At 60.9% G+C, this 25,811-nt stretch overlaps 2 protein-coding genes across 2 annotated transcripts; both read right to left on the bottom strand.

Moving 5' to 3' along the window:
* Window positions 1-1,413: 1,413 nt before the first annotated feature.
* Window positions 1,414-17,739, bottom strand: IGSF9 (immunoglobulin superfamily member 9). Its single transcript, XM_027611482.2, has 21 exons — window positions 17,298-17,739; window positions 15,784-16,032; window positions 15,385-15,573; window positions 11,189-11,341; window positions 10,370-10,524; window positions 9,982-10,099; window positions 8,459-8,600; window positions 8,214-8,359; window positions 7,967-8,109; window positions 6,676-6,816; window positions 6,047-6,163; window positions 5,718-5,868; window positions 5,388-5,511; window positions 4,968-5,143; window positions 4,415-4,665; window positions 4,160-4,244; window positions 3,875-4,051; window positions 3,597-3,639; window positions 2,436-3,293; window positions 2,056-2,183; window positions 1,414-1,864 (listed from the first exon to the last, which is right to left on the bottom strand). Exons 1-21 carry the CDS (start codon window positions 17,344-17,346, stop codon window positions 1,683-1,685), a joined length of 3,777 nt encoding a protein of 1,258 aa, XP_027467283.1. The 5' UTR covers window positions 17,347-17,739; the 3' UTR covers window positions 1,414-1,682.
* Window positions 17,740-22,594: 4,855 nt separating this feature from the next.
* On the bottom strand, window positions 22,595-25,331 carry SLAMF9 (SLAM family member 9). The gene is made up of 4 exons (XM_027612450.1): window positions 25,185-25,331; window positions 24,409-24,750; window positions 23,357-23,629; window positions 22,595-22,973 (listed from the first exon to the last, which is right to left on the bottom strand). The coding sequence occupies exons 1-4, from the start codon at window positions 25,228-25,230 to the stop codon at window positions 22,771-22,773; spliced, it is 864 nt and encodes a 287-aa protein (XP_027468251.1). The 5' UTR covers window positions 25,231-25,331; the 3' UTR covers window positions 22,595-22,770.
* Between the last annotated feature and the right edge of the window lie 480 nt (window positions 25,332-25,811).

The raw sequence follows: 25,811 nt of genomic DNA on the forward strand, positions 1-25,811 counted from the left end.
GCCCAGAGGCTTTAAAGGCGCCACAGCGCGGGAGCGAAGGGCAGAGCTTTGGGGAGGGGGGCGGGGGGCGGGCGCCTGGGCGAAAGGATCTGGGGAGTCCGGGCCACAGTACTGGTCTCCACCCGTGAGAACCTCGGCCTCCACCCCGGAGCTCTTAAACTTACGCCTTGGTGGGAAGCTTTTTGCCTGGAAGGTTAGCTCAAGACCATGGTCGTGTTTATGCGAGATGAGGCCTCTTGATTTAAAAAGGGTGGTTAGGTAAACGGAAGCACAGGAAGACCCTCCCCGCCCCCCAAGTGACTAGGGTGTGACTGAGCTAGGGCTGCAGGCCAGGGCAGTACCCGCACGCACGTGCTCCTGTTCTCGCCTTCTTCAGGCCTGGGCAGGAACTCACAGTGAGGTCACTCTTTGCCCAGGGCCCAAGGGGTGTGGATCAGCATTGGGACCCGGGGTTCAGAGATGCCAGGTCAGGGAGGAGGCCTCAGGGGAGAAGGAGGTTGGCGGTTCAGTGTCTGAGGGTGGAGAGGAGCATAGTTTAGGGGTGGAAGGAGCACCCCTCTTCAGGTTTCTCCTGAGCTATGCCCCTCGGGCGGAGTCCCTGCCTTCATCAGACAGTGGGGTTCTTCCTGTTTGGTAGAAGCTATGGTTTAGCTTGGTTTCCAAGGACATCAACCACCAGTGTCCACTGTCCACCTCACCATCCCCTCTTCCCCAATCTTACAATCCAGTACCAACTGAGTCCCCAGGAGACCAAGTGTTTTCACTCCTCTGTGCCTTCTGCCTGGGGTGCTTTCCCTCTTTTGACCAACTTCTGACCTACCCTACTCCATACCCGCTGTGTGACCTCTGGACAAATTCCTAAAGCCTCTATGCTTCAGTTCCCCAGTCTAGAAAGTGGAGCCAGGCATTCTACCTACCTCAGAGTGGTGGAAAATGTAAGGTGTAAGGAGCTTAAAGTCATCCCTGGCACAAGTGGGGGCTCGGCTGCTCACTATTGCTGTTACCCCCACTCCATGAAGACCCCCCCATAGGTAGCGCTGTCCCAGCGCATGCTGTAAGCACTCATTGCTGACGCTTTCCTTTGTGAGACCACAATATGCAACACATAGCTTTATCACAGAACTTACCACATCACACTGTAACTGTCCCTTTGCCTGCTTCACGGACTAGAAGGAACTTGCCAAGGGCAAAGGCTTGACTTAGTGAACTTTGTTTTCTCAGCATCTAACTCAATGGCTGGTCTTAGTAGCTGACCTCAGTAGGCACTCAATAAATGCTTTCTACAAGGATGTTGAATGAACCTCTGTTCATTCAGGAAGAGTCCCCTCCTTTTTAAGGGTTCAGGGATTTTCCTACCTCCCTCTCAGATTCAAAGGCAGAAGACACACAGAAACATTTTTCAGACTTTCTTTATTCACCTGTAAAAAACCTCACCCACACCACAAACACCATCACTATCAACACACACACACACACACACACACACGCACACGGGCAGACCTAAGATCCCTGTTCCAGTCCCCAGGCTCTAGGGGCCCAGCACAGACATCTCATACCAAGCCCACCCCTGCCCACCATCAGAGGCTATGCCTGGGCACCAAAGGGGCAGAAGCAGCGTCCCAGGCCGGAGCTGGGTCTTGTTGGGCCCTCACGTGCAGGGCCTGGGCGCCGTCACCCAGCCTTCACAGCAGAGTGGCCTGTTCAGGGTGGGGGGCTGGCTGTCTGTAGACCAATAACCGGGCCCTCGTGGCATCTCGGCGGCGCCGGAAAGCCAAGAACTCCTCCCGGAGGGCAGCGCAGCGGGCTTCAGGGCCTGAAGCGTGGGCCACACTCGGGAAGCCGCCCTCCTCCAGAGTCTTCACATCTGCAAGGGGAGGGCAGCACAAGGACAGGGAGAGGTCGGAGGGTCGCTGGCACCACGAAGCCGCCCAGGCCCAGCCGATGCAGATGAGGCCCGGGAGCGCGCGCAAGCCTGGGGCACGGGGCCCGACTGGGACCAGACGGGCGAAACGTGGAGCAGCAAGGCCACACGGCCTCTCTGGAGGGCTCGCGCACCTAGCTCTGGCTCGGCTTCAGCTCGGGTGCGAGGGCCAGCCAAGCCCAGGTGCAGGGTCTCCAGCAATTCCACGTCCCCGGGGAACTCGGAGTCCCACTCGTAGTTCTCATCCACAGACGTGTTCCTCCTGTTAAAAGGGACAAATGTCCCGTATTGGGTGGAGGAACTGAAGGTGACCAAAAAAGCCCCAGCCCAGAGTCCCCAAGCTCAGGTGGGGCCGTAAGTCCCCTGAAGATCCCTGGACCTCAGCAGAAGCTTCTAACAGGAGACAAGTTCTCCTGGTCCCAGGGTGGGGGTGGAGCCCGGAAGGCACAGGGCATCAGGGGAAGTCTGGGCAGAACCTGGAGCCCGGGCAGGGATGAGCAGGGACTGTCCTCACCTCTTGCTGACTGTCACCACATGCTCCCTCCGGGGCCACCTCTCAGGGCCACTGGCCCAGCTGCTGGTGTCTCCCGGAGCAGGGCTGAGGTAGCTGCCTCCTGCAGAGGGGGCCGTAGAGGGGGGCCGAAGGAACGAGGCACTGCCCCGCCCGCTGCTCTGGCTGGTGAGGCTGCCCCGAGGGGCGGCAGGGAGAAGGCTTGGCAGCAGCCGGTCCCTCAGCGTCCAGTCAGCCAGTGCTGTGTACAGGGGCTCTGGGTTGGCCCTGGCCCCCATCACTGCCCCAGGAAGCGCTGCCCTGGGGGACACCGTGTCGGAGTCCAGGGGGTGAAGGAGAGAGGAGGTGGGGCAGGGCCGGGTATCCATGTAATCTGGGGGTGGAGCAGGAGCAGGCTCCTCAAAAGGGGGCCAGTCCCCATCCACATTCATCTCCCGGAAGAAGGGCAGGCTCAGGTACTGGAGCAAAGGTCCTGGCCCAGGCAGAGGACTAGGTGGGGCTGCGGGAGGGGGCCCCACAGGGCTGATGTCTGCAATGCAGAGGGGCTGGGGCATCCCACTGGGGCTGCTGCTGCAGTCATAGGACCTGGCCTGGTGCTGGGCCGGGGTCCGAGGTTCAGCTCGCTCAGAGCCTGACCTTTCTTGGGGGCTCCCCACGTTGGGTCCCATCACAAAGCGGCCATCCGGTCCCCGGCAAATGGGCTCCAGGGGTAAGGGCCCCCGACTAGGCAGAGGATCCCGAGTGGGGCTGGGGGGGCCAGCAGGCTCCCCCCAGAGCAGACTCTGGCGCAGGCTGGGGACTGAGGAACCCTGGAGCTTCAGCTTCGCCACACTATCGGGGCTGCCCGAGCCCGGAGCGGAGCTGGGGAAGGACAGGGGATCAGCCTCTGTGGCAGGGGGCCAGTCCCCCTCCCAGGAACCAGCATCAGGCCTTGAGACATTTGCTGCACAACAGAGCAGAGCTAGGGAGGGTACCAGAGACAAGGACTCACGTGGTGGAGAGGTGGAGGAAAGGGAGAGGCAACAGTGGACAGGCCCCAAGCTGGGGCCTCTGCACTCCCACCCTCACCTCGTTCTCACTTCTGTTCCGCCCCTCCCAGCCCACCCCAAGGCACCACCACCGAAGCCGAGATCGTGGGCGCAGAGGGCAGGTGGAGGGACTTACTGTGGAGCTGACTTCCCGGGCGGAGAGAAGATAAGGGGCGCATCTGTTCGGGCAGGAGAACCAGAGAGGACACCGGCAAAACTCAGGCCCTCCAGGGCCCCAGACGCTGAGGCTCAGCCATCGCCCGCTGGCAAGCCCTCCCGCCCCGAGACGGTGCCGGCGGACAGGACGCACCTGGCCGCGCGCGGAGGGGCTTGGGGGTGGGGCCTTCCACCCCCCCGGCGGGCGGGGTCTAGGGAGGGCGGGGCCCTGCCGTGGGCGCGGCCTCAGGGGCCTACCTTGGCGGAGGCGCTTGCGGCGGCGGCGGGCTGCCCTGCGCCGGTTGGTCAGGCAGGCGGCCAGGATGCTCACGAGGACAGCCACGCCCAGGAAGCAGACCCCGCCCACCACGCCGGCCAGGACCGGCTGGGGCAGGAGGCCGGGCAGCTGTGTGCGCGAGGGGTAGACCTCCAGGCCTGGGCGAGGGGCCACGAGGGGGGTAGGGGGTCGGTGCCCGCGACAGTGGGCTCGGAGCCCCCCCCCTCCCCCGTGCCCAGCGCTCTGCCCTCCCGCCCGGTTCTCACCGGAAGTGGAGACGTTGGCCGTGTTGCTGGGATCGCTGACATAGCTACCCGCGAGGGCCACAAGGCGGAACTCGTACAGAACGTCCTGGGGGTGGGGGTCCAGGAAGGGGGTCAGGGGCCAGCGCCGCCCACCCCAGCCCCATTCAGAAAGACTGCAGTTGGGAGGTTGGGGTGGGAGGCTGAGGTTTGGGGGCTGGAGCTGGGGCCTGGACGGCCGAGAGGAGGAGGCTCCCTGTGCCTGCCTCCCCCACACACCTTGATGAGTCCTGGCACCAGAAGCTGCATTTCCGTGCCTGCCACGGCCCGGTCTAGCACCTCCCAGCCCTGGGAGCCTTGCCGTCCCTCCAGGACATAGCCGTCCAGCGTCTCAGGGACCAGTTCCGGGGGATCCCAGTGCAGGAGCACCCCCCGGGGTGTCCTCACTGCCACCAGGCCTCGGGGAGGTGACAGGGGAGGTGGCATCTCAGTCGGCGGAAGCCTGGGGGCAGCTGGTGTGGTGGGAAGCCCTGAACAGGACAGGCAGGCATGATGGAGACAGGGCTCCCAGCGCCCTTCCCCTGTCCCCTGACCATTCCCCCACATGCCAGCCCTCCAACCCCTCTCTCACCACCACCCCTGCCCCCACCTCCATACCCAACCATTCTCCCAGAGCCCCTAAAGACGAATCTGAATCTTGTTCCACAAACACCTGTGGACCCCAAGCTGCCCAGCACCTCTGACCCCTCCCACCCAGCTCGTCCCACGTCTGGGTTTTCCCTACCAGCCCTTTCCCACCCTGTCAGCTGCTCTCAGGGCAGAGGTCTCTCACCTTCAGGGGCAGACAAGACGATCTCGCTGAAGGGCCCACTCCCTAGCTTGTTCTGAGCTAGGACGCTGAACTGGTACTGGGTATGGGGCTGCAGCCCTGGCACGAGGAGGTAAGCAGCCCCCACAGGCACTGCCAGGGACACCCAGTCATGGTGGGTTCGGTCAGGACGCTTGGCCCTGGAGCACATGAGGAAATGGGGGCACCTCATGAACTAGAAGGGCCAGGAAGCTTTGGAGTCCAGAGATCTGACCCGTCCCCTCTCCTCAGCCTTCCGGGGTCTCAGGACCTGGGCCCTGAACACCTCAGATCCCCTAGAAATAGGGCAGAGTTAGGGCAAGGGCTGGGCTGGAGGGGTGGGGGAAAGGGCAGAGGGTCAGATGGAATGGGGGGAAACAGGAATGGCAGGGGCAGGTCACTCACAGTGGGGTATACCAGACACTGAATCTCTGCAGATAGCCACCATCAAAGCCAGGCTCCCAGGAGACATTGGCACCCTTGGGCAAAGGCACCACGGACACATTGGTGACAACGTGGGGGCTGGTGCCTGGGGAGGGGGAATTGAGGGAGGGATGATGGTCAGGGCCCTGAGGGAAGGTGAAGAGCTAAGGGGAGTCCCAGGGCCTCTGACTTCTACCTATCATCCCAGCTTCCCTCAACCACCATGCCCACCTGGACCTCCAAAAATAACCGCCCCCCATCTCCTGTCCCACACGGTTTCCTCTGGCCCCGGCCGGCCCTCCAGCCACTAACCCAGCACGTAGACTTGAGTGGAGGTGGCCACTCGGGCCACAGCGTTGCTGGCGGTGCACTCCCAGCGCCCATGGGCCTCCTTGGTCAGTGGCCGCAGGATGAGGCTACTGTTGCTGTCTACCTGGGCCTGGCCCTGCAGCCCCTGGCCCACCTACGGAACCACTGGTCAGCCCTGAGGACACACGCAGCCACCCCTCACCAAGGGCAGCTCCAGTGTCCTCCCCACCCTGCCCCTGACCGCCCCCTCCTTCCCACAGAATGACCAGGGGCAGGGAGAAGCAGGGGCGTCGTGGGCGTGAATGCAGGCAGAGCAGGGTCGGGAGCCTTACCTTGGCCCAAGAGATAGCAGGAGGGGGGTCTCCTTGGGCTGAGCAGGGGATGAGTAGCTCCCGCCCTACTTCCTGGAAATATTCTTCCTTGGGCCGTTCTAGAAAAGCTGGGGGAGCCTGCAAGCCAGATCTGGCATCGGGAGGGGCCTCTCACCCTGCTACCTAAGGACCACACTCCTCTCTTGGGGGGGCTCCGGTCGTACCCCATCTCAGGCCCCATCTCCCTACCTGTAGTCTCTGCTCCGCGCAGGGCTGAAGGGAAACGGGGGGCTGCACAAGGACTTGGGGGCTGGGAGGCCTCTCTGGGGACGTATAAACCTCCACAGAACTTTCACCCTCCCCTCTGCTACTCACCCCTCCCCCTCCCCCTCCAGAGAGGCCAAGGTTAGTGAGCTGGACCAGCGGGGGATCTTACTTTGGGGATGTGTGTGCCTCCCATCCCACCTCCCAGCACCATCTCTGCAGAAACCTCGGGGACGGCGTCTGGTAGCTACGGCTGTGCCCACCGTGGGAAACAGACTCGGAAGCCCCTCCCCACACTGACCGCCCCACCCCCTGGTCAGCCGGCGCCAGCCAGGGCGCATCCCCAGCCACCCGGCCCAGTGCTGCTGGCCCGGCCACAGCCTCACCTTGAGCAGCACGCGGGTCACCGGGGAGGGCCCTGCGGTACCGAGACTGTTGTAGGGTGTGCAGGAGTATTCTCCCAGAGCATCCTCATTCCCCAAGGCAATGATCAGTGAGCCCTCCGGGCCCTGGGACCAGCCAGGGAGCTGGAGGGAAGCGGAGAGGAGATGGCCACTATTCAAAGCAGCTGGGCAGGGGCGGGAGAGGGAGGAGAAAGGCACCTCCCTGCAGAGGACTCCTCCTCCAGGCCGGACCTCTCTCTGAACTCCAGGCCTTCACTTCTCTTTCCCGGGGCGCCCCCTGGAGCTGAGCCCTGGTAGGGGGCTCCTTGCCTGCCTGGGGTATCCCCCACCTGTCTTTCCAGCATTCCATGATGAAAGTCAGCATCTTCCACCCCAAAGCCCTTCCTTTCCCTATCTCTGTGTTAAGGGCCTCACTGTCCCTACTAAGCACAGACTCCTGACTCCTCACTGCCCCATCCAAACGCTCACCAGCGTGGTCCTCTGGGAAGGCGTTTGTCTAGGCGTCAAGCCCGTCCACCCCCATGACCTCCTCACCTCTCCCCAGACTGTCTCAACAGCCTCTGAACCCCTCTCCCTGCGTCCACTCTGTCCTCCCCTCGCTGACAGACTCAACAAGCTCCAAAGCTATCACACCTCTGCTCAGACAACTTCACGGGCTCCAACTGCCTGCGGACTTTTTTTTGTAACATTCAACAAAAATGTACTGAGTCCTCCTGCGGAAGCCCCCAGGGGCACTGGGATTCAAGGACGGGTGGTCGCCCACACGGAATGTGTACTCTTTGAAGACAAACAAAGACTGCCCGGGAACGAGGGAACAGTCACTTGGCATCCACAGTGCTCCCTTTTGGCCCCCACCTGCCCCTCGAGCTTTCTCAGTAGCCTCAGGTCCCCACAGGCACTGTGACGCCCCCCCCCAACTCGAGGGCTCGTCACGGCCTACACAGACTGCACCATTTCCTGCCTCGGGGCCCTGGTTTCCGCCTGGAATGTCTGTGCACCACGCAAGGCCCATCACCGAAGTCCCAGAAGCTGCTGCTGATCTGTCCTCAACCAGCCCTGGCCTTCCAGCAGAGTGTGCTGTCCTACCCCATCCAGGCTGTACCCTCCTTAAGGACGGATGTGGTGCTCCCACTCTCCGAACAGCCCACACAGCCCCGGGGAAGAAGTGTATCCCTAGTGGCCGACCTGAATTCCACGGAGCTAACTCCAGCCCAGCTGTCCTGACGAGAACACCAATCTAAGCCCTTCCGTCCCCCCGGCCCGAGGCCCCTACCTTATCCAGCTGTAGGGCCTGCCCATCCTTGGTCCAGCTGACAAAGAGCAGTGGGGGGTTGGCACGGACCGGGCACCGGATCACCCCCCGCATGCCTATGGGCAGGGGTGTCTCAGGAGGCATCGCTGTCACCAGGGCTGGGTCTGGGGGGGGGGCGTGGGGGAAGCAGTGGCAGATTGGAGGGCAGGAGCTCGGCCTGGCCCAGGGGAGGGGGAGCAGGCTGGGGAGGGAACTGGGTCAGGCTTACAGAGCACCGTGAGGTAGGCGGAGGCCGAGGGCGGGCGCAGGAGACCGTTGCTGGGCACACAGGTGTAGCGGCCCGTGTCATCGGGCTGGGTGGCCTGCAGGCGCAGGCTGCCGTCCACCAGGATCCGCACTCGGGGCTGCAGGCGGCTGCAAAATGGCATGTATGGGCCTGGGCTCCAGGCTTGCTCAGCTGAGGGGCTCCTCAAAGGCTGCCTACCAGTCCCCCCACCCAGCCCAGAGCCCCACCTAATGTGGAATACATTGATGCTGTCCTGGAACCAGCTATAGGTGAGGTTAGTGGGGTACGCCTCAGCCCGGCAGGCCAAGGAAATATCCTGGGAGGCATTGACCGTGCTGTTCTTGGGGGGCACCACGATGACTGGGGGACCTGTGGGGGAGCACAAGAGGAGAGAGGGGCCTCAGCCCACAGCCCTCCCGGAACCCTGAGGTCACTTCTGCAGTTCTTCCCGGATCTGCCCTCGGGATACAGAAGGGGCTGTTACAGGGCCTTGGGGAGCTGCAACGGGCCCTAACCCTGTACGTGAGAAAAGTTCCTTCTCTCCCCAGACCCACTCCCCTTCCCTCCAGGAACACCACCATTCACCCAGATTCCCCTGCTCAGAAGCTGTGTGTGCGTGCACACATGCATGCAGTGTGTGTGCATGTGTGTGTGTTGGGGGGGGGGGATCGGTTTTATTCTCTGCTCACTTACCCTTTACATCCCTCATCTGTCACATCTGAAGTCACCTCTGTGCGTCCTACCCTACTGCGGATACCCAATACCTTACCCCAAGATACTGCAGCAAGCCCTGACCCCGGCTCCCCCATCTCTGCCACTCCAGTGGCCATTCATGCAGAAATGCCCCCTTTGGCCACAGAACGCTCCTGCTCAAGAACTCACAACCGCTCCCGGCCTGGCCAACCATTAGAGACTCTTTCAGGTCAGTATGGGCAGCGGGCTCTGCCCCGTGCCAGCCTCATTCCCACTGCCCGGCCTCTGCTCTCTGAACCCTGTCCGGAACGCTCTTCCCACAGGGCCTGGCCAGACCACATAGTCTCTCCCATCTGCTGCTCCACGGCCCGCGCCCCTCCCTGGGCCCCGCTGTGCCAGCATCAGTCCTAAGAGGTAGCGATCCGAGCTGGCGTAAGCACGCTGCCTCACCATCTCTTTTAATCCTCACTGGCGCCTTCTGTGGGAGGAATTCCTGTCTCCCCTTCACAGATGAAGAAATTGAAGGCTCAGAGGCAGAGAAGTAAGGAGCGCTGCCCAAGGTCAGCAGGGTAGGCAAGGCTCCTTGGGGCCTTCGGGCCGCCAGCCAACTTCGCCCGTACCAGTTAGGCAGCAGGCCTGCCCCCAGTACCAAGGAGAGCGACACTTGGCTCGCTCCTCTGACTTCCCCCGCAGCAGAGTCCAGGCCCTGGGCTCAGCTTTCCTCAGAAGGACTTGGGCAGGAATTACTACGTGTTGATCACTGTGCTCGGTTAAATTCTTGTAATAGTCCTAAAATGCAGATCTGAACCTCCTTATATATAGACGAGGAAACTGGGGGTCGGGGGGGGTCTCACACACCACACTGCTGGGCGCTAAATATCTACTTGTCCATTCACTGATCCTTTTAAAATTAAGATGCTGGTTTTGGAGCACCAGCCTGCTTTGGGAGCTCCCTCTCTCTCCACACACCCCTCCCCACACCTACTGTGTGCATCCCCCCCAGCCACAGGTCACACAGGTCACAGGCCCAATTCCCAGCCCTGCCCCCGGACAGCACCTAGCACCAGCAGCTGGGTGGCGTGGGAGGTGCTGCCCTCGGTGCTGGAGGCTTGGCAGGTGTAGACTCCGGAGCTGCCTCGCTCCACCCGTCGGATCCACAGCGTCCCATTCTGCACCTAGGGTAGGAGGGGACGAGGAAGGTCTCACATGCCTCCCCTCCCCTCCCGCCCCTTCCCTCGGGCCGGCCTCAGACCCTGCACTCCCGAGGCTGGCCGGCAGAGGGAGGCAGCACGCCAGGCCCAGGAAGCCAATGCAGAGCCCCTCCTCCAGCCAGTCTCCCAGCATGGCCTTTGCCCCTGTCCTCCAGCCGCCCCCCTCCCCGGGACCCCGGGCCTCCACCTGCCCCTCACACTCTAACTACTCCCCCTGCCTAGCCCAGGACTCACTTGCACCTGACCCTGGCCCTGGCCAAGGTCCTGTCCTCGGAGCTTCCAAGTCACATGGGGCTGTGGGCTGCCGCGGGCCACACAACGCAGGGTCACAGCCTCCAGTTCCCGAACTTCCAGCACCTGGGGAGGCGTCTCCAGGAATTGAGGGGGTGCTGCAGAGAGAGAGGCACCAGGGGGTACCAGATATCCGTCCAAAGAGCAGGGTCCGAGGGCCAGGGCGGCAGGTCAGCCCACCAGCCCAGGCCCACCCTGCTGCACTCGGGGCCAAGCGAGGAATGCGCCAGCCCATCTCTGCACAGGCCTGGAGAGCTGGCAACAGGGGCCACACACGGGCCGGGGGCTGGGCGGGGGGAGCTAGTGGCCTCTGGCCCTGCTCTGGGAGACTCTGCTTTGCCCCTATCCGTGGCATGATCCAGTCTCCACAATGAAACAGGAATGATTAGGACCTCCCTTCCTTCTTAGGGCTGAGAGAGAATTGATGAGGTACTGGGTTAAGAGGTGTTTTGAGAAAACACCATGCTATGTACATAAGTGAGCTGTGTCTCACTCCAGGCCCCACGACCCCCGTCCCGTTCCCCCCTCCTGGCCAGAGAGGCGGGAACAGGGAAGACGGGAACCGAGCCTAGCAGGCAGCTGGGACTTAGACTGAAGAACTGGAAGGGCCGGCGTGGGGGTGGGAGGGGAAAGAGGCAGACAGTGAGCTAGCAAACAAGGGGGTGTCAGCAAGGGTGGGGCATGGGGACCACACCCCCCCCAGGCACAGGTCCCCATCATGCTGCCCTCCCCCTTCTCCGCCACCTGCCCCCAGCTTCATACAGTTCACTGTGAGGTGCACCCAGGAGCCGTTAGCCGAGTCGTCCTCAGGGCTGTGCCGGTCCAGGAAGAGCACTCGGCACTCGTACCAGCCCTGGTCTTCCACTCGGAGCCCCTCGATCTGGAGAGATGCCCCCTTCTGCAGCCGGATTCGCCCTGGGAAAGGAGCCCCAAGGCCCTGGTCATGCTGGGTATTCTCAGAGCTCAAGAACAGGCCCAGTCTCCTCCAGTTACCCTGATCAAGTGGGGCCTGGCCCGGAGAGACACAGTGGGGTTGGGGTCACTGAGGGCAGATCCCTCCATTCAGCCCCGGGTCACCTCTGCCTTTCAGCAGCTGGGACCCAGTTTAGACAAAGAAAAACCCAGAGTGGCAGCAGGTGGACGAGACACTCCACTGAACCGCAGGGGGCTTCAAGGGCTGTTGGGGTAGGGGGGCTTAAGAGCCACACTTAGTCTCCCCATGATTCTTACAGGACCTGCCCCACCCCACGACTCTTTATAGGGGCCAGGTCTGGCTCCCAGAGTACTCCTCCTGCCAAAGGACAGTCCCTGGAAACCTCAGCAGTGTTTGGGGCCCTGAGCAGGGACCCAGACCTCGCCTCCCAAAGCCCCTAATCCCTTAGGGCTATTATCAACGGCCTAAGCGCCTTAGGGTGGCCAGAGTCCAGCCCAGCCAGGCAGCAAGGTCAGCAGCCTCCTCACCCCATCCCCTCACGCCCCAGGGCACCCAGGCCCCGGCTGGGTGGAGCTCCTGTGGAGCTCCACAAAGACACACAGCCCAGCACGGGCAGACACACATGTCCACCCTCAGTCAGCATCCGGCACACCACCAGGCTCAGACGGAGGCCGCCCCCACAAATCTCTCAGCACACCCCCCCCACACCACTTCGGGTGTCCCCGGCAGGGCAGCCTAGTGACAGAGGCCTGCACTCGGGAGCCAGAGAGACTCCCTTGGACAAGTTAGCCAGCTTCAGTTTCTTCTGTAAGAGAGGGAAGGCAAATCTGGCTGGGCCGGGGCTCAGGGAGCACGGCGCCTCGGCCGGTGCTCACATATTGTTGAACAAACGCATGAGCACAGCGTTTGAAATCAGAAGCTGGACTCAAGCTTGACCCTGCCCCTTGCCTGGTAACACATCCTCGAGGTCCTCTGCCCCGAGCAGTGGCCAGCCCCACCAGGCACCAAGCTGCCCTACCAGAAACCTGAGACCACCTAGACTCCTATCCGTTACCTCCCACACCTACGTGTTCAGTAAATCTTCGAAATTCTGCCTCCTCAATATCTGTTTCTTCTCCAGCATCCTCACCTTAGTGTGGTCCCATAGCACCTCTCCCCTCAGTTATTCCACAGTCCGCCAGGTCGTCTCCCTGCCTTGAGCCTACCTTCTGTTACTTCTGTTACAAGCATCAGTCCACCACACCTTGACCTTTGATGCGGACGGATGAGATTTTCTAAATTTGGGGGGTTACACAAAACCACTGCAGCTCTAAGACAAGTCCCTTCCACGTGCCCGCACCAACCGTCCAGACAGAGCCCCTAATCGGCCCTTCCTAATACTGGAAATTCTGATGCTGTGTGTCTGCTTCTCTTCTACCTCCGGGGTGATCTTTCCAAAATATAATCGAAGGCTGCAGTGCTCCTAGTGCTGTCAGGGAGGAGGAGGAGAATGATCCCGTTCAGGCTGGCCTGGTGACCTTAGGCAAGGGACTTTTTCCTTCCAAGGATGAGGTCCAGGGGTGTGGATTCTCCAAAATGTGTGTGGACTAGGTGCTTCATGGGCTAGGTGTTGAAATCCCCACCCAGGAGATAAGCCTAGACTTTGCAGGTAAATATTTAACATAGTCACACCCCTCTGCCCCGCTCTGGGATTCCGGGATTCCTCCATCACCCTAATCGGCCTCGTCACAGAGCCCTGCACAGCCCAGCATGCGAGCTCTCCTAAGTGCCACAGGATAGCAACTTTTCACGATGGCGACCCTCAAGTTCTACAAGGAAGGAAGGAGAGAGAAGGGAGACTGAGCACTGAACCTGGACCACGGGCATTGAGTACCGGCACCATATTTAATCCTCCTAAGATTTCACTTAAAGGAAAGGACCCGCAGGGCCGGAGCCTGGTGGGCTCCAGACCTCCCACATGCAGCGGTGTGTAAAGAGAGCAGGAGACCCAGACTCTGCTCTCAAGCTCTCGGAAGGCAGAGAACCCACACTCATGTACATGTACAAGTTCACATACACACAGTTCAGGAAACGGTGCTTGCCGTGTCCAGATATTCCAAGGACCACAGAGCGAGAGGAATACTGAGGGCTTCCAGGGACCACGGGGAGGGTAGCAACGGGAGATGACTGGAGAGAGCAGGGGTTCTGAACAGAACAGAGAGTTGTGTGCTTTGAACCACACAACTCAGGGCAGAGAGAAAACCCGTGCCTTTCTGCCGCGCGGGCTACCTTCAAACTCCCAAGAAAGACAGCACGGAAGTCAAAGACCAAAGACCAAAGCCGGCGCCTGGATTAGAAGAGCAGGTCCCACCCGGGGAGCTGGCATAAGTAAGCCAAGGCCGCCATCCCTCTGGGCTCTGGGGCCACGAAGGCACCCCGTGCGGGCTCTGTGCTGGGTGCCTGACAGTCGCTGCCTTCATCCCGGATGCTGTCTCGGCCTGTTCCACACTGCTCTTTCCTACTCTGTGCTCGTCTGTAAATCCCGGCTCCTCCACCAGATGGATTCTGGAGTCCTCAAAGATGGGGAGCTTTGGTCACAGGCAGGGTCCCTCCCACATTCTAGGCCACAGGCCTCACACACAGTCCGGGACCATGTCTCCTTCCCTTGCCCAGAGGGCTTATGACAGGAGAGCATTGTCCTTAGCAACCTCCACCTCCTGTTGCCTAGCAACCGCAGTTCCCCATCCCCTACACAAAGGCTGAGAGGCCCCTTCCACACTGGGAGGTGGTAAGAGAGTTAATGGGTGCAGGGGGCCTCCCCTCAGGGCCCTGACTCCCCAGACTAGCGCTGGCCAGACCAGGAGCTCCAGACTGGGGGCAGCGGTGGACACAAAGGGCAGGGTAGGAAGAGCCCCAGGGGTGACTGCCCCAGGGGTGACTCCAAGGGGCAACAGAGAGAAAGGAAACCCTCCGGTCACAAAGTTCCCAGCCACCCAGGGGCTTGTCGGCCAGAGGAATTCCAAGCCAGGACAGAGGGTAGAGAGACAGTTTCACATCCTCCAGGAAAAGCCCTCTCCCTCCACCGCCCCACCGGCACCTGCCCCGTCCTCACTCAGGGAACATTCTGTAGTGGCCCAGCCTCCGCCCCAGGACCCAAACTCCTCCAGGCCAGCCTGCAGAGGCAGGGAGGGAGGGCTGGTGGGCACAGCTGTTTTTCCCCCACTGTCCTAATTGGGGCCTGCTTTCATCAGCTCTCACAGGGCCTGTGTAGACACATATGCTCCCACCAGGCTGTTTGCCAACAACTGCCCCCAGTTTGAAAATAAACTCTTCCTTTGGCAGCACCTGCCTGAGCTCAGCCTGCCTCTCAGGAAGAGCTCAGCCAATCCTAGGGCTGCTCTCAGGATTCAAACTCAAGAGGGAAAAGGTGGGGGTCTCCTTCCCCACCAACGTTGCCCAGGTGGCCTTTCCCGGGGTTTCCCTCGGAAAAAGAAGGCAGAAAGACTGTCTTGCCCAGGAGCCCCAGCCCCCACCTTGGGCCCTCCCACACACTGCCCCCTGAGGCCTGGAGAAAACCCACTCAGATTAAGGATCCATCTGGGATTAGGAGGAAACCAAGCTGTCGGAGGGAGCCAGCCAGCGGGGGCGCAGGAGGCGGAGGAGGCGGCCCCTGGGAGGCCTATACACTAGTTTAAATCCAGACAGGAGCCACCTGAAGCAGGAACCCAGCCTGGCCCCATCCATTCCCTGATCTTTAGGGAAATGGGCCCTCACCAACCCCCCCTCCCCCACGCACATGCTCTTCTGTACTCAGACCAGACTGCGCCCCCACTGGAGAAGCAGATGGGTCACAGACCCACCCACCCTGCTGCCCATCAGCCCACTCCCGAGAGGCCTAGAACCTCCCAACTGGCATTTGAGACAGTGGGGGGGGGGGGGGTGGAAGCAGAGAAGTAAAGAAGAGGGCTTGCCCTCCACCCCCCAGCCCACCTTCTTTGGTGGGTTGGTAGCACCTCCCAACCTCCCACCTGAGGACAAGTCTTACCCACATAATCAGGGTCGATGCGGGGAGAGTAGAGGCCAAACTGGATGAAGATGGGAAGCAGGAATCCAAAGCGCAGCCACTCGATGACATGCAGTGGGGGCCGGCCAGCCGGGGGCAGCAGGTCACAGCCCAGCACCGCACTCTCGCCAGCCCGGCCCACCACTGACACCACCTCAGGCTTCCCTCGACCTGCGTGGTGGGGCCGACAGTGGGGACCCCAGTCAGGGCTGGGAGAGGACGCTCCTCAGTGGCTCTGAGGGCTCCCCAGGACTTAGTGAAGCGAATGAGAGAATCCTCAACTTTTCCAGAACCAGCCCTATTCCCCCTCTACCCCTCCTGGGGAATGTCCCCCATGCCAAGGCCAGCGGGGAGCTCCTGAGCCCAGGGAGTCCAGCTCACCGTCAGCCCCCTGGCTGATGATCAGGCTGAGGATGGCCACACTGAGGCACCAAACCATAGCCCAGCTGCCTGCTTGCCCGGCCCCTCCTATCCACGGGGGCCCAGATGGAGGGGCCCAGGGGTGTCCACAGCCCAGCAAGCCCCACAAAGCCTTCTGATCAGTGGCAGGTTTCAGCTCTCGCTCTTCTGGATGATTAGGGCTTGGCTCACATAACACCTGATGAACACCTCCCTGGAGCACCACCAGATCTAAATGCAAAATGCAAGGCAACATACAGAGTTGGCCAACACTCAGGACTAGAAGAAACCCCACAGTTACAGAAAGGCCAGGAGAAGAGCAAAGGAAGAGAGAGGAGAGCAGATGAGTAGGGAAGGTGCACAGAGACTAGAGATCCTGCCAGCCTAAGGAATAAGAGCCCCCCCCCCCGGGCCGGGGTGGGAGCACTGGAAGAGCCTGGGAGCACCGGGTGAGGAGACCTGACAGGTGAGGACATGGGGAGCGTGGGGCAGAGGAGGAGGAAGATCTTAAGAAAGGCAGAGGAACTCCAGGGAAACTCGGGGTTACGTAAGTGCTCAGAAAGCTGAGCTGGGATGGAACTAGGGTTCCTATCCACTTGCAAAAAGATGTGTCAGGAAAATGGGAGATGAAGAGGCCCCCGTGGTTCAGCCTCCTCTCTGTGCTCCTTCCTTAGTCCTGCTGCTAATAACAAGATTGCAAGGTAGAACGGGTACCAGCACCTCCACCCCACAGTGACAAATAAGGACCCCCCCAGGATCCCAGGCAGGCTTGCTCAGGGGCACCGAGCCAGTGAAGGGCAAAGCCTGGATCAGAACCCCCACAAAGCGGCCCCCAGGGAACCCCCACACACAATTCCTTGCCCATTTCCCCAGTCACTGTGAACCCTGGAAGCTGGAGACCTTGCATCTCTTTCTCCACTCAGGCTCTCAACACTGCTTGGGCAGTGAGTGAGTCAGGCACTGGGAGAAGAGGGGCAGCCTCCCCCACCTGATGGAAAGCTCCCCCCGACCCCCAGCATCCTCCAGGTCTGGGCAGGTCCCGGGGCAGGCGGCTGGTACTACTTTTCCTTCATGATGCTGCCAGGCAGCCCTCCACCATGAACCAGGTGCCTCACCCCAGGGCTTCCCATTCACTGTCCTCCAGTGACCTGGGGGCCCAGGGTTTGCCGGGCTTTCCCTTCCCCAACCCTAGAGGCAAGACCCAGAAGCCAAAAAGCCTGCGAGTCCCTAGGGTATACAGAGTAAGCACTGGGGCACGGAAGGTAGGAACCCTGGCCGCTCCAGCCCCAGAGCATCTAGGGTAATCACAGTGGGCTGGGGGCAGGGGTGCAGCTGCCTTGGGTGGGCCCCGCAAACCCAGTTGGACTTTGCTCTGTGGTCTCCACCCCACTCCTGGTCTCCCAGTCCTGGACTGGCCCTAAACCATCCTCCAAGTCCCTCAGCCTGACCCCGGCTTCTACTTGGGGGCCCCGGGTATGGAACTCCTGACAACTCACCAGCAAACATTCCCCCTTGCTTCCGCCTGCCCCCAGACAGCTCTCCCATTCTTCCCTGACATCATTTCCAAGTGAATAGGAACCCCGGCTCCCTCCCGGGTTTCCCCCGGAATTCCTCTGCTTTTCCTACATCTTCTTACTCCTCTGCCCACACCCCCCGCCATGTCCTCACCTGTCGGGTCTCCCCAGCAAGTGCTCCGATTCTAGCTACCCCTACTTCTCACAGTCCCCCCAAATTCCCAGTTTCCACCCCTGATCTCCAACTGCACCAGGTCCTCCGCGCTTCAAGGAACTCCCTTCCTGTCTCCTCCAGAATCCCCATCCTCCCACTTTTCCCTGGAATCTCCCTCCCAAAATTCTCCGGCCGCAGCCCACAGTACTCCTCTGATACCCCACCCCAATTCCCTGCTCCTTCGCCTGCTCGGGACCCCTGAACTCTCCCTTTCGGAACCCCCCAGGACCCACCCCATGCACAGACGCGCACGCGCGGGGACAAACACACACACACACACGCGCGCGCGCGCGCGCGCACGCGTTACCTCCAGACGCCTCCTGGTCTCGGAGAACCCCCCACCACCCGCCCACCAAAAATCCCACTCACTCCCCAGAACTCTAGTTCTGCTACCCAAAGAATCCCACGGTGCCCCAGCCCCCGCTTGCTCCGCGCCCCCGGGACTCCCGAGCCCCGCCGTCCCTGCCCCCGGCGCGCCCCCGCCCTCACCTGCCCGGCGCCGCGCGGCCCGGCTCCCGCAGCCACACAATAGGGGGCGGGCCAGCCTCCCGCCCGGCGCCCCAGCGCCCGCGTCGCCCTGGAGACCGCCGCGCCCCGCCCGCCGCCGAGGGGGCCGACCGGCGGGGCGGGGCGGCGCGGCCGCGACCCCCGAGCGGCCTGGGAGTTGTAGTTTCGGGAGGGCGGGACGCGTGGCCGCGGGCTCGGGTCGCCCCCTGGCGGAGCTCCGGGCGCCAGGCGCCAGCCGGGGCGGCGGCCGCGCAGGACCCGGGCCCCCGGTGGCCGGAGCCGGCCCGCGCCCGTCCCGGGCCAGCTGCCCGCGAGCCCCGCCGTCCGCGCTCGGCCGGGGAGAGCCGCGGGGCCCACCGCCGAGCCGGCAACAGGACCCCCAGGGGATCCGCGCAGCTCGAGGGCCCCGGGCTCGCCTCCCCCGCCGCACCCCCGCCGCCACCCACCCGCTTCTGCTGCGGCCCGACTGGAAATACCTGTCTGCGCTGGCGAGCTCCCAGGTCCTGCCCCGGCGCCTCCCACAGGGTGCCGAGGGGACCGTGCGCCCGGGCCGAGGCTGCCAAGTGGCCCCAGCTGCAGCTCCCAGCGCCAGCGACCCAGCGAAACAGGCCCAGGGGGGCAGGACGAGAGGCATCCCGAGGCGGGGGCATGGAAAGATCGCCTCCTGAACTCTGCAGGGTGCCAGACCCTGGACTACAGGCTTTGTAGCTCTTAGGTCCCCTGGGCGGAGACCCTGGGAAGTAGGCATGGCTCTGCCTTACCAATGAGAAAATGGGGATTTGCCCCAGCCTTCCCATCTCGGGCTGTGCAGAGCTGAACGCACGCCAACCTGGACTTCATGAAACCCACCTCCTTAGAGAGTTGAGGCCAGAAGATATCTGGCACGTCTGCCCCCCAGAGCTTTCCCCTTGGTGAGCTGGGGGCCCCCTTAGGGATATAGGCTCATCATGCCTCCCCCAGCAGGCTTGAGCAGCCATACCCGTCCAGGTCCTCCCGGTTCACTGCCCTCCCCCCAGTCTGAGCTCCCATGACTCCAAAGGAGCCTCCCAGGCATCTGATTCATGGAATCATGGCCTCAACTTCTTCCAAGAGAGACCCTGCAGGACGCACTGAACCACTCCAGGATCCCAGCCACATCGTCTTCCCAGGTGGCCCCATCGGCCCACATCCTGGGCCCGGAAGCTCACCCCCCCCCCCCCAGTAATCCATTCCATCCTTACAGACAGACTGCTGGAAAGTTCTTCTAGGTGTAAACAACTGGGGGCTTCTTGCCACAGCCTGAGATGAAAATGTGACAGGAAAGGGGGAGAGGGAGGGGAGGCAGGAGCCGAGGTGTGGTCTCTCCCAGCATCCCTCCAGCAAAGTCTCCCAAAGTGGCAGCTTCCCGCATTACTTGACCAGGTAACGGACTTACCTACCAGTAATGAGACTGTTCGTAGCACAGATTAGGGGACACTGTGCGAAAGTCAGGCCAGGCTTTCCCCGGTGGCCCCCACTAGCCAGCAGGGAAGATCTCCCTCCCCCCCGGGTGGGATCTGCACACCTCTGATCTGAAGGTTCCCTTCTGCTCTTTCCAGTGTTTTTCGTTTGGTTGTTAAAATAACTTTTTGTAAACTTGGGATTTAGAATAACTTTCCATTTTTAAAAGTTTACAATATGGTCATTTTCCCCCCCGGAACGCTTATCTTGTGAATTGTATTATTATTGTCATTTTGCTCTGATTCTGAAGTATCTTGTGGGCTTTTGGGAAAGAACAGGAACCTAGCCCTGAAACTTGTTACCTGTGTCAGAAGTGAAACTTGATAAAAATAGTCCCTGAGGCTCAAAATTAAGATTTTCTTCTGATTTGTCCTCGATCCATGATTTTAGCTCTCTGGGAAAGTGTGTTCAACCAACCAACTAGGATTTCATGTAACCCAAGTATCAACCGGCCCACGTATTTTCAACTTGCTGACAAGAAGATCAGACAATGTGGTCAGTTCCAGGGACACTGCTGCCCCCTGGGAGCGCTGGTCCTATCACCCAGTGTGGTCTTTCACAGACTGTCCCCTCGCCGTGGGCATGCCTGTCTTCTGTCCCCCTGAGGCTGTAGGTCCAGGAGAGTGAGGCCCTTGTCTTGTCCGTGCTGGAATGTCCCCACAGCCCTGAGTCTGTCCAAGGGGCCCGGCCTCTCCAGACCACTTCTTACCTCCGCCTCTGTCCCCTGCCGGGCGTGGCCTCGCTGTCCCTCACTGTGCTCTCCCACAAACCAGCGTCTTCTTCCCGTTCATCTTCTGTCAGGCGAGAACGTCCCTTCCCGGGACTCCCTGCTAATCTGGGGTCAGAACTGTGGTCACCTCTTCTTCCTCCAGGGCACGGTCTGGCTCCTCCCACGGGGCCCTCACCTTCACCCGCAGCCCATGTCACACCCGTGTCACACCTCGTTGTAATTACATCTTCCCACACTGCAGGAAGACTTCCTTGAGGGCAGGCGGTGTCCTTCCTGCCTCTGCCGTGCTAGCCCAGTACCCGACACTTAGTGGATCCCTAAATAGTACTCTCCCCCCCTCACCCCACTCCACTCCCACCCCCATTTGCTTCCACCTATTTCAAAGGACAGGCAAACTTTGCAACGTGCTACCAGGTGATCATTTTCCTGGCTTCCTGCAGAGGGAGAGGCCCCGGGCCTCCCTGAGCTGCGATTCCACCTTCTGAGGGGCTCTGCCTTGCCCTTCCAGGTTCCCCCTGGACAGTTTGGGGCCTCAGCCCTTCTCTGTTCAGAGATGGTGGGAGAAAGACTTTGCCAGCTCCCGGGGAGAGCCCTGGTTCAGCTGCACAGGGACCGTCCATCTCTTTACTCATTTTCCGTGGGCCCGACCCTGAGATACAGGAAAAACCAGCGGCACTGCGTGTCTTCCCAGTCAGCCTCCAGAAACGGATTACAGGGGCTAGAGGAATCGGGGCTGCGGGCTTGGCCCTGAACCTCAGGCCTTTTTGAAGGCGGGACTTCTCGGGGGGCGGGGCAGAGGTGCAGAGAATCAGCCTCGGGGCAGCAAGGACTGCCTTCCTGGGGGACGAGGGCTCAGGCCCTCAGGGCGTAGTAGTAGAGTTGATCTGTTGCCCACCCGAGGAGCTCTTTGGGGACTGGTTTCTCAACCTCACCAACTCCTTCCCAGGCCCCAAGGGGCTCCATCTCCTGCATAGAAATGGAGGAAACCCCTGCTCGCCTCCTGGCCCTGCTTCCTTTCCCGTCTGGAACCCGGAAAGGACCCTCCTCCCGGGTGTCCTAGTGCCTGGCCCACTCGTCCTGTCTTCCCCAAAACACTGTCCTGGGTCCCCACAATTCCCCCATGCATCCCACTGCCCCTGCACAGCCCAGTATTCCTTTTCTTGGAAGTCACTTTGGAGATCAGCGTCTTTCTCACTGAGAGAGGGGAAGGCCAGCAGGAGGAACGTCAGGCATGGTTTCTGCCACCCGGCCCTCCCCTAGTCCCTCAGACTCCGCGGAGACGCCAAGGGGGTACCAGCCAGCCCTCCTGCACCTCCATAGCCACCTCGCTGTAAGAGCCCACTCAGCGCCACCTATGCCCACCTCTCCTTGAGAGTGCTCCTTGTAGAAAGGGATTGGAGCCTGAATGGGTGTTTGCTGAACAAAGGGTCCCGGGCGAGTAGCAGAGAGGAGCCCAGAGCTCCTGCGATCCCGCCCAGGGCTCTCACCACGTCCTACACCACCCCCTCCAGCTCACTCACTACCCATGTGTCCTGTCACCTGGGTGGCCTCTGGTGCCCTCCCCTCACGCTTCCCCACCTGCCTGGCATGCATAACACCCACAAGACCGGATCTGGGGAGGATGACCAGGCAGGCCTGGGCGAGGGATTCAGGCTGCTCGGGGGGATCAGCGTAAGGGCCTTGGCCCGGGATGGGTATGTGGGGCGGCGGTGGGCATGCACTCAAGACAGGAGTCCAGAGAGAAGGTCTGAGACGTGGAAATCTTGAGAAGAGGCCAGGACAGTGATACTAACCACAAACGGCGGTCAGGGGTCCAGACGTCAGCTACCGGTCCAGCCAAGTTGTCACCCGTCTGGGGCCGGCCCCAGAGGCCCAGCGCGCCTAGCGTCAGGCAGAAACGAAGATGACTGAGGGTCCTCGGGCCTGACTCTGCCCCCAGGGAGGACAGAGGATGGCCCAGGACGCTCGACATGTCCCTGTGCCACACAGCCTCTGCACCGAGCCAGGGCGGAAGCCGCGTCTGGGAGCAAAAGAGTCTCCGTGGGAAGACCCCCACCCTCCGCGGCTGCTCAGTGCTTGGAACTCTCCTGCTTAGGGGTCACAGACTCAGTTCGGGTCACAGGGATCGCTCACGTTGTTGTTGGAAGTGTGCATGTTACGTGTGTTGGTGGGAATGGGATGGGCATTGCAGAATTAATACCGTCGTGAAGGGGGCTTTGGACTCACTCTCCTCAGCAGAGGCAGCGTGGAAAGCACGGGGGCTGGGGGAAGGACACCTAGTACGGAAGGGAGGTCGGGGAAGCAGGCTTGTGAGTCACCCAGCGAAGGACCAAACGCAGCTGCTCCAGAGTGGCCGTCGCCTGATAGGACTTTATTGCCAGAGAATCATGCCCCCCGACCTGGGGAGTATGGCCCTTTGGACACCCACGCCTCTGCCCCCTGGGAGGAGAAGCGCCCAGGAGGGGTGGGGGAGGACTCCCCAGGGGCTGAGAAGCAGTGCTCAGGACAGGGGTCCCCAGGGGCGCTCAGGCCAGGCTGGGACGGGGCTTCTCCTTCTTCTTCAGCCAGAGTCTGTTTCTCTTGAGCTTCCTCATCCTTGGCATTTGGCATCGTTTCTGGGCTCGGATGAGCCAGAGCCCCGCAGCCAGAATTACGATGAGCAAGAGAAGAAGCAGTCCTTTGGCCAAGAGGCAGAAGTAAGTCGCCTTCTTCAGAGGAAAGCCGGGATCTGGGACAGAAGAAGGGAGGGAGAGAGGGGCTCGCCAGGGGGACGGGAGGTCCAGATACGGAGGCAGACACCCAGCCCAGATCCCACAGAGGGGTCTCAAGTTCACAGTCAGTTGATATTCCTTTGCCAGTGTCTCTGGAACTATGTGTTCTGCTCACAGAAGCTCAGGAGCTGAGATGGGAGGAGCAATCTCAAGCTGAGCGAGATACTCGAGAACCTTTGGAAGGTGGGAGCACCAGCCCCCGCCCCAGTCCAGGGGACAAGGCCCCATAGGGAGGATTGTGGTTCTGGGTTCCAGGTATACACCCGGGAAGAACGGGGGGAAGGTGGTGGTAGCTTGGAGGCCTGCAGTCGCTCAGGGGGTGTCCCTGGGAGCCTGGTACCTGCACAGAAGAGCCCGGCAGGGATGAGGCGGGAGGTGATGCTGCTGACGGGGTTGCTGGCCCTGCAGGTGTAGGAGAGGGCATTGTCCCCCGGCCGCCAGGTTGTGCTGAGGGCAGAGCTCTCGTGGACTGTGTCCATGCCATCCTCCCAGGAGATCCAGCTGTAGGTCACGTCCAGGCCTGCCTTCTCCACAGAACAGGTCAGAGATATATTGCAGCCATCTTCCTGAGCAATCTCAAAGTTCACAGTGACACGAGGCTCCGACAGCCGTCCTAGATGAAGGAGGGACATGAAGACCCTCCAACTAATCAGGGGTCGGGTCTGTTCTCTTAAGGTCCTCAATCCTGGGGTGACGGGTGTGCCTTCTGAAGGTCTCTTCATGTAAACAGAAACTAACATAACCCAGCCACCATAAAATCTGGTGCCAGGGTCCCCCGGGCAGCTGCTAAGGCAGAGAAGAGCTACCTATGGCATTTTTCTACATGCCCCCCATGTCCTTGCTCTCTCCCCCTCACCTGTGCACCCCACCTTCCTCCAAACCCCATTCTGCCTCCTTGATCCCAGAAAATATTATCACACCTCCTGGGGGCATCTATAGTTTAGTCAGTGTCTCTGCAAGATCCAGGTTAAAATATCAGTCAGTGTCACAGGCACTGAGAAATCTGGCTCAGGTAGAGAGGAGATATTGATTAGTAGCCCTCCCATGGCACAGGACGATAAAAGGCTCGGAAATAGAGGTGGCATCCATCCCCAGGTGGCAGAATCTCAGTGGGAGAGAAGGGGCCCTGGAGGTCTGCACACGAAGCTCTGGACCCCTCCCACTCCGTCGGGAAGGTCCAGGGGAACAGCCCGCATGCCCAGGGCCTCACTGGTGCGGGTCACTCCGCCTGTGGCCGCAGCTCAGACACCGGGCTTGGGCACGCTGGAGACGTTCGGCCTTCCAGTCCCCACCCCTCAAACCATAACTCAGTCCCGAGACCACCGGTCCTTTGCGTGCAAAGCTCAGGAGAGCCAGAAAGAAGCAGCGCTAGAGTTCCCAGCCTAGACTCACGGTAGACACGTAGATTGTAATGCTGCATGGTGGAGATCTGCGATGTCCTCAGGTTGACCTGAGCCTGGTATGGCCCTGAGTCCTCCCAGCTCAGATTGCTGATGTGCAGGGAGTAGCTGGTGTCCAGGAAGCTCACTCGGCCCTCGTATCGAGGGTTGGCCACCATGACGGTAGCCAGCTGTGTCTCCTTCCCCGGAACCACGGTGGCAAGCCTTCCGTAAGAGGACCAGATGATGTTCTCAACCTCTTCATCGGCTGGTATTTCCAGGGGGAGGCTGATGGACTCCTGAAAGACCGCAACTACTTCTTCTGTAGCCACATCATCTCCAGAATACCCTTTGGCTGCAGAAAAAGGAAGAACAGACGGAAACAGCCCAGCTCGTGTCTCTGGACTGCTGAGCCTGGCGGTGGGGCACCGATGCGGGCCCACCGGTCTCCACCGCGCGGCTTCCGTGGCCCGTGCTCGATCCCGTGCCCAGCTGCCTCTCTGGCTCTCCACCGCACCTGACCTGAGCGCCTGCCAGGGCTTGGCTTCTGTCTGGCCCTCACCCTCCACATTTTTCCTTCGCCGTTGGCTGCGGTGGGCTGGTCCCCCTTCTATATTCCAGGCTTCCTCACCTCTTGGCCCTGCACTGCAGCCACACCCTAGTCTCTCTACTCCAGAAGAGCCAAAGCATCCAGCCCCAACCCTTGCTAGCCCAAACCGCGGCAGGACAGGAGAGCAGAGGGACGGAGACGCTCCCATCCCAGGACTGCCATCTCTCTCTCTCTCTCACCTGCCTGGAGCAGCAAGAGCAAGAGTGACCACAGAAGGGCCCCCATGTCAGCAGCCCCGTGCCCCAGGAGGTTGACCTGCTCGGCCCCCAAGCCGATGAAGAAGACAAGCTGTCAGGAGGCTGCTAGAGACAGCGACTGATTGGCAGTCTCTAGGAGGGGAAATGCTTCTCACCTCCCAGCAGCCTCCAACTTCCTTCATCCCCACTAAGCCCCTCCCTGTCCATCTTGGGAAGTTCTCTCTCTAAGCCTGATTGCCCGGCTGCCCCACTGACTCATGCTTCCTGTCCATCAAACACCGCTCAGATCCCACTTCCTATGAGAAACCTTCCTAGATGCCCTGCTTCCTGCGTTCCCAGACACCCCGCCGCTGCCCCCACCTGCAGCTCTTGGCCCTCAGCATACTCTGGGTCAGCTCTCACTTGGCACTTCCTATCTTGCTATGATCCTTTGACCTTATAAGCATTTTGGTCTCCCCAGATGGACTCCGTCTTTTGGGACATCTCTGTATGCCCCATGCTAGACACATGTAGCACCCAGTTGGTATTTCTGGAATAGATGAGTAAACGAAGTAGTCCTATGTTAAGCTTGCTAGGTTCCTACTTGACAGACTATTCAGAGGAAGAAAA

The sequence above is a fragment of the Zalophus californianus genome, chromosome 10 (assembly GCF_009762305.2).
Source record: "Zalophus californianus isolate mZalCal1 chromosome 10, mZalCal1.pri.v2, whole genome shotgun sequence".
NCBI classification, from domain to species: Eukaryota; Metazoa; Chordata; class Mammalia; order Carnivora; family Otariidae; genus Zalophus; species Zalophus californianus.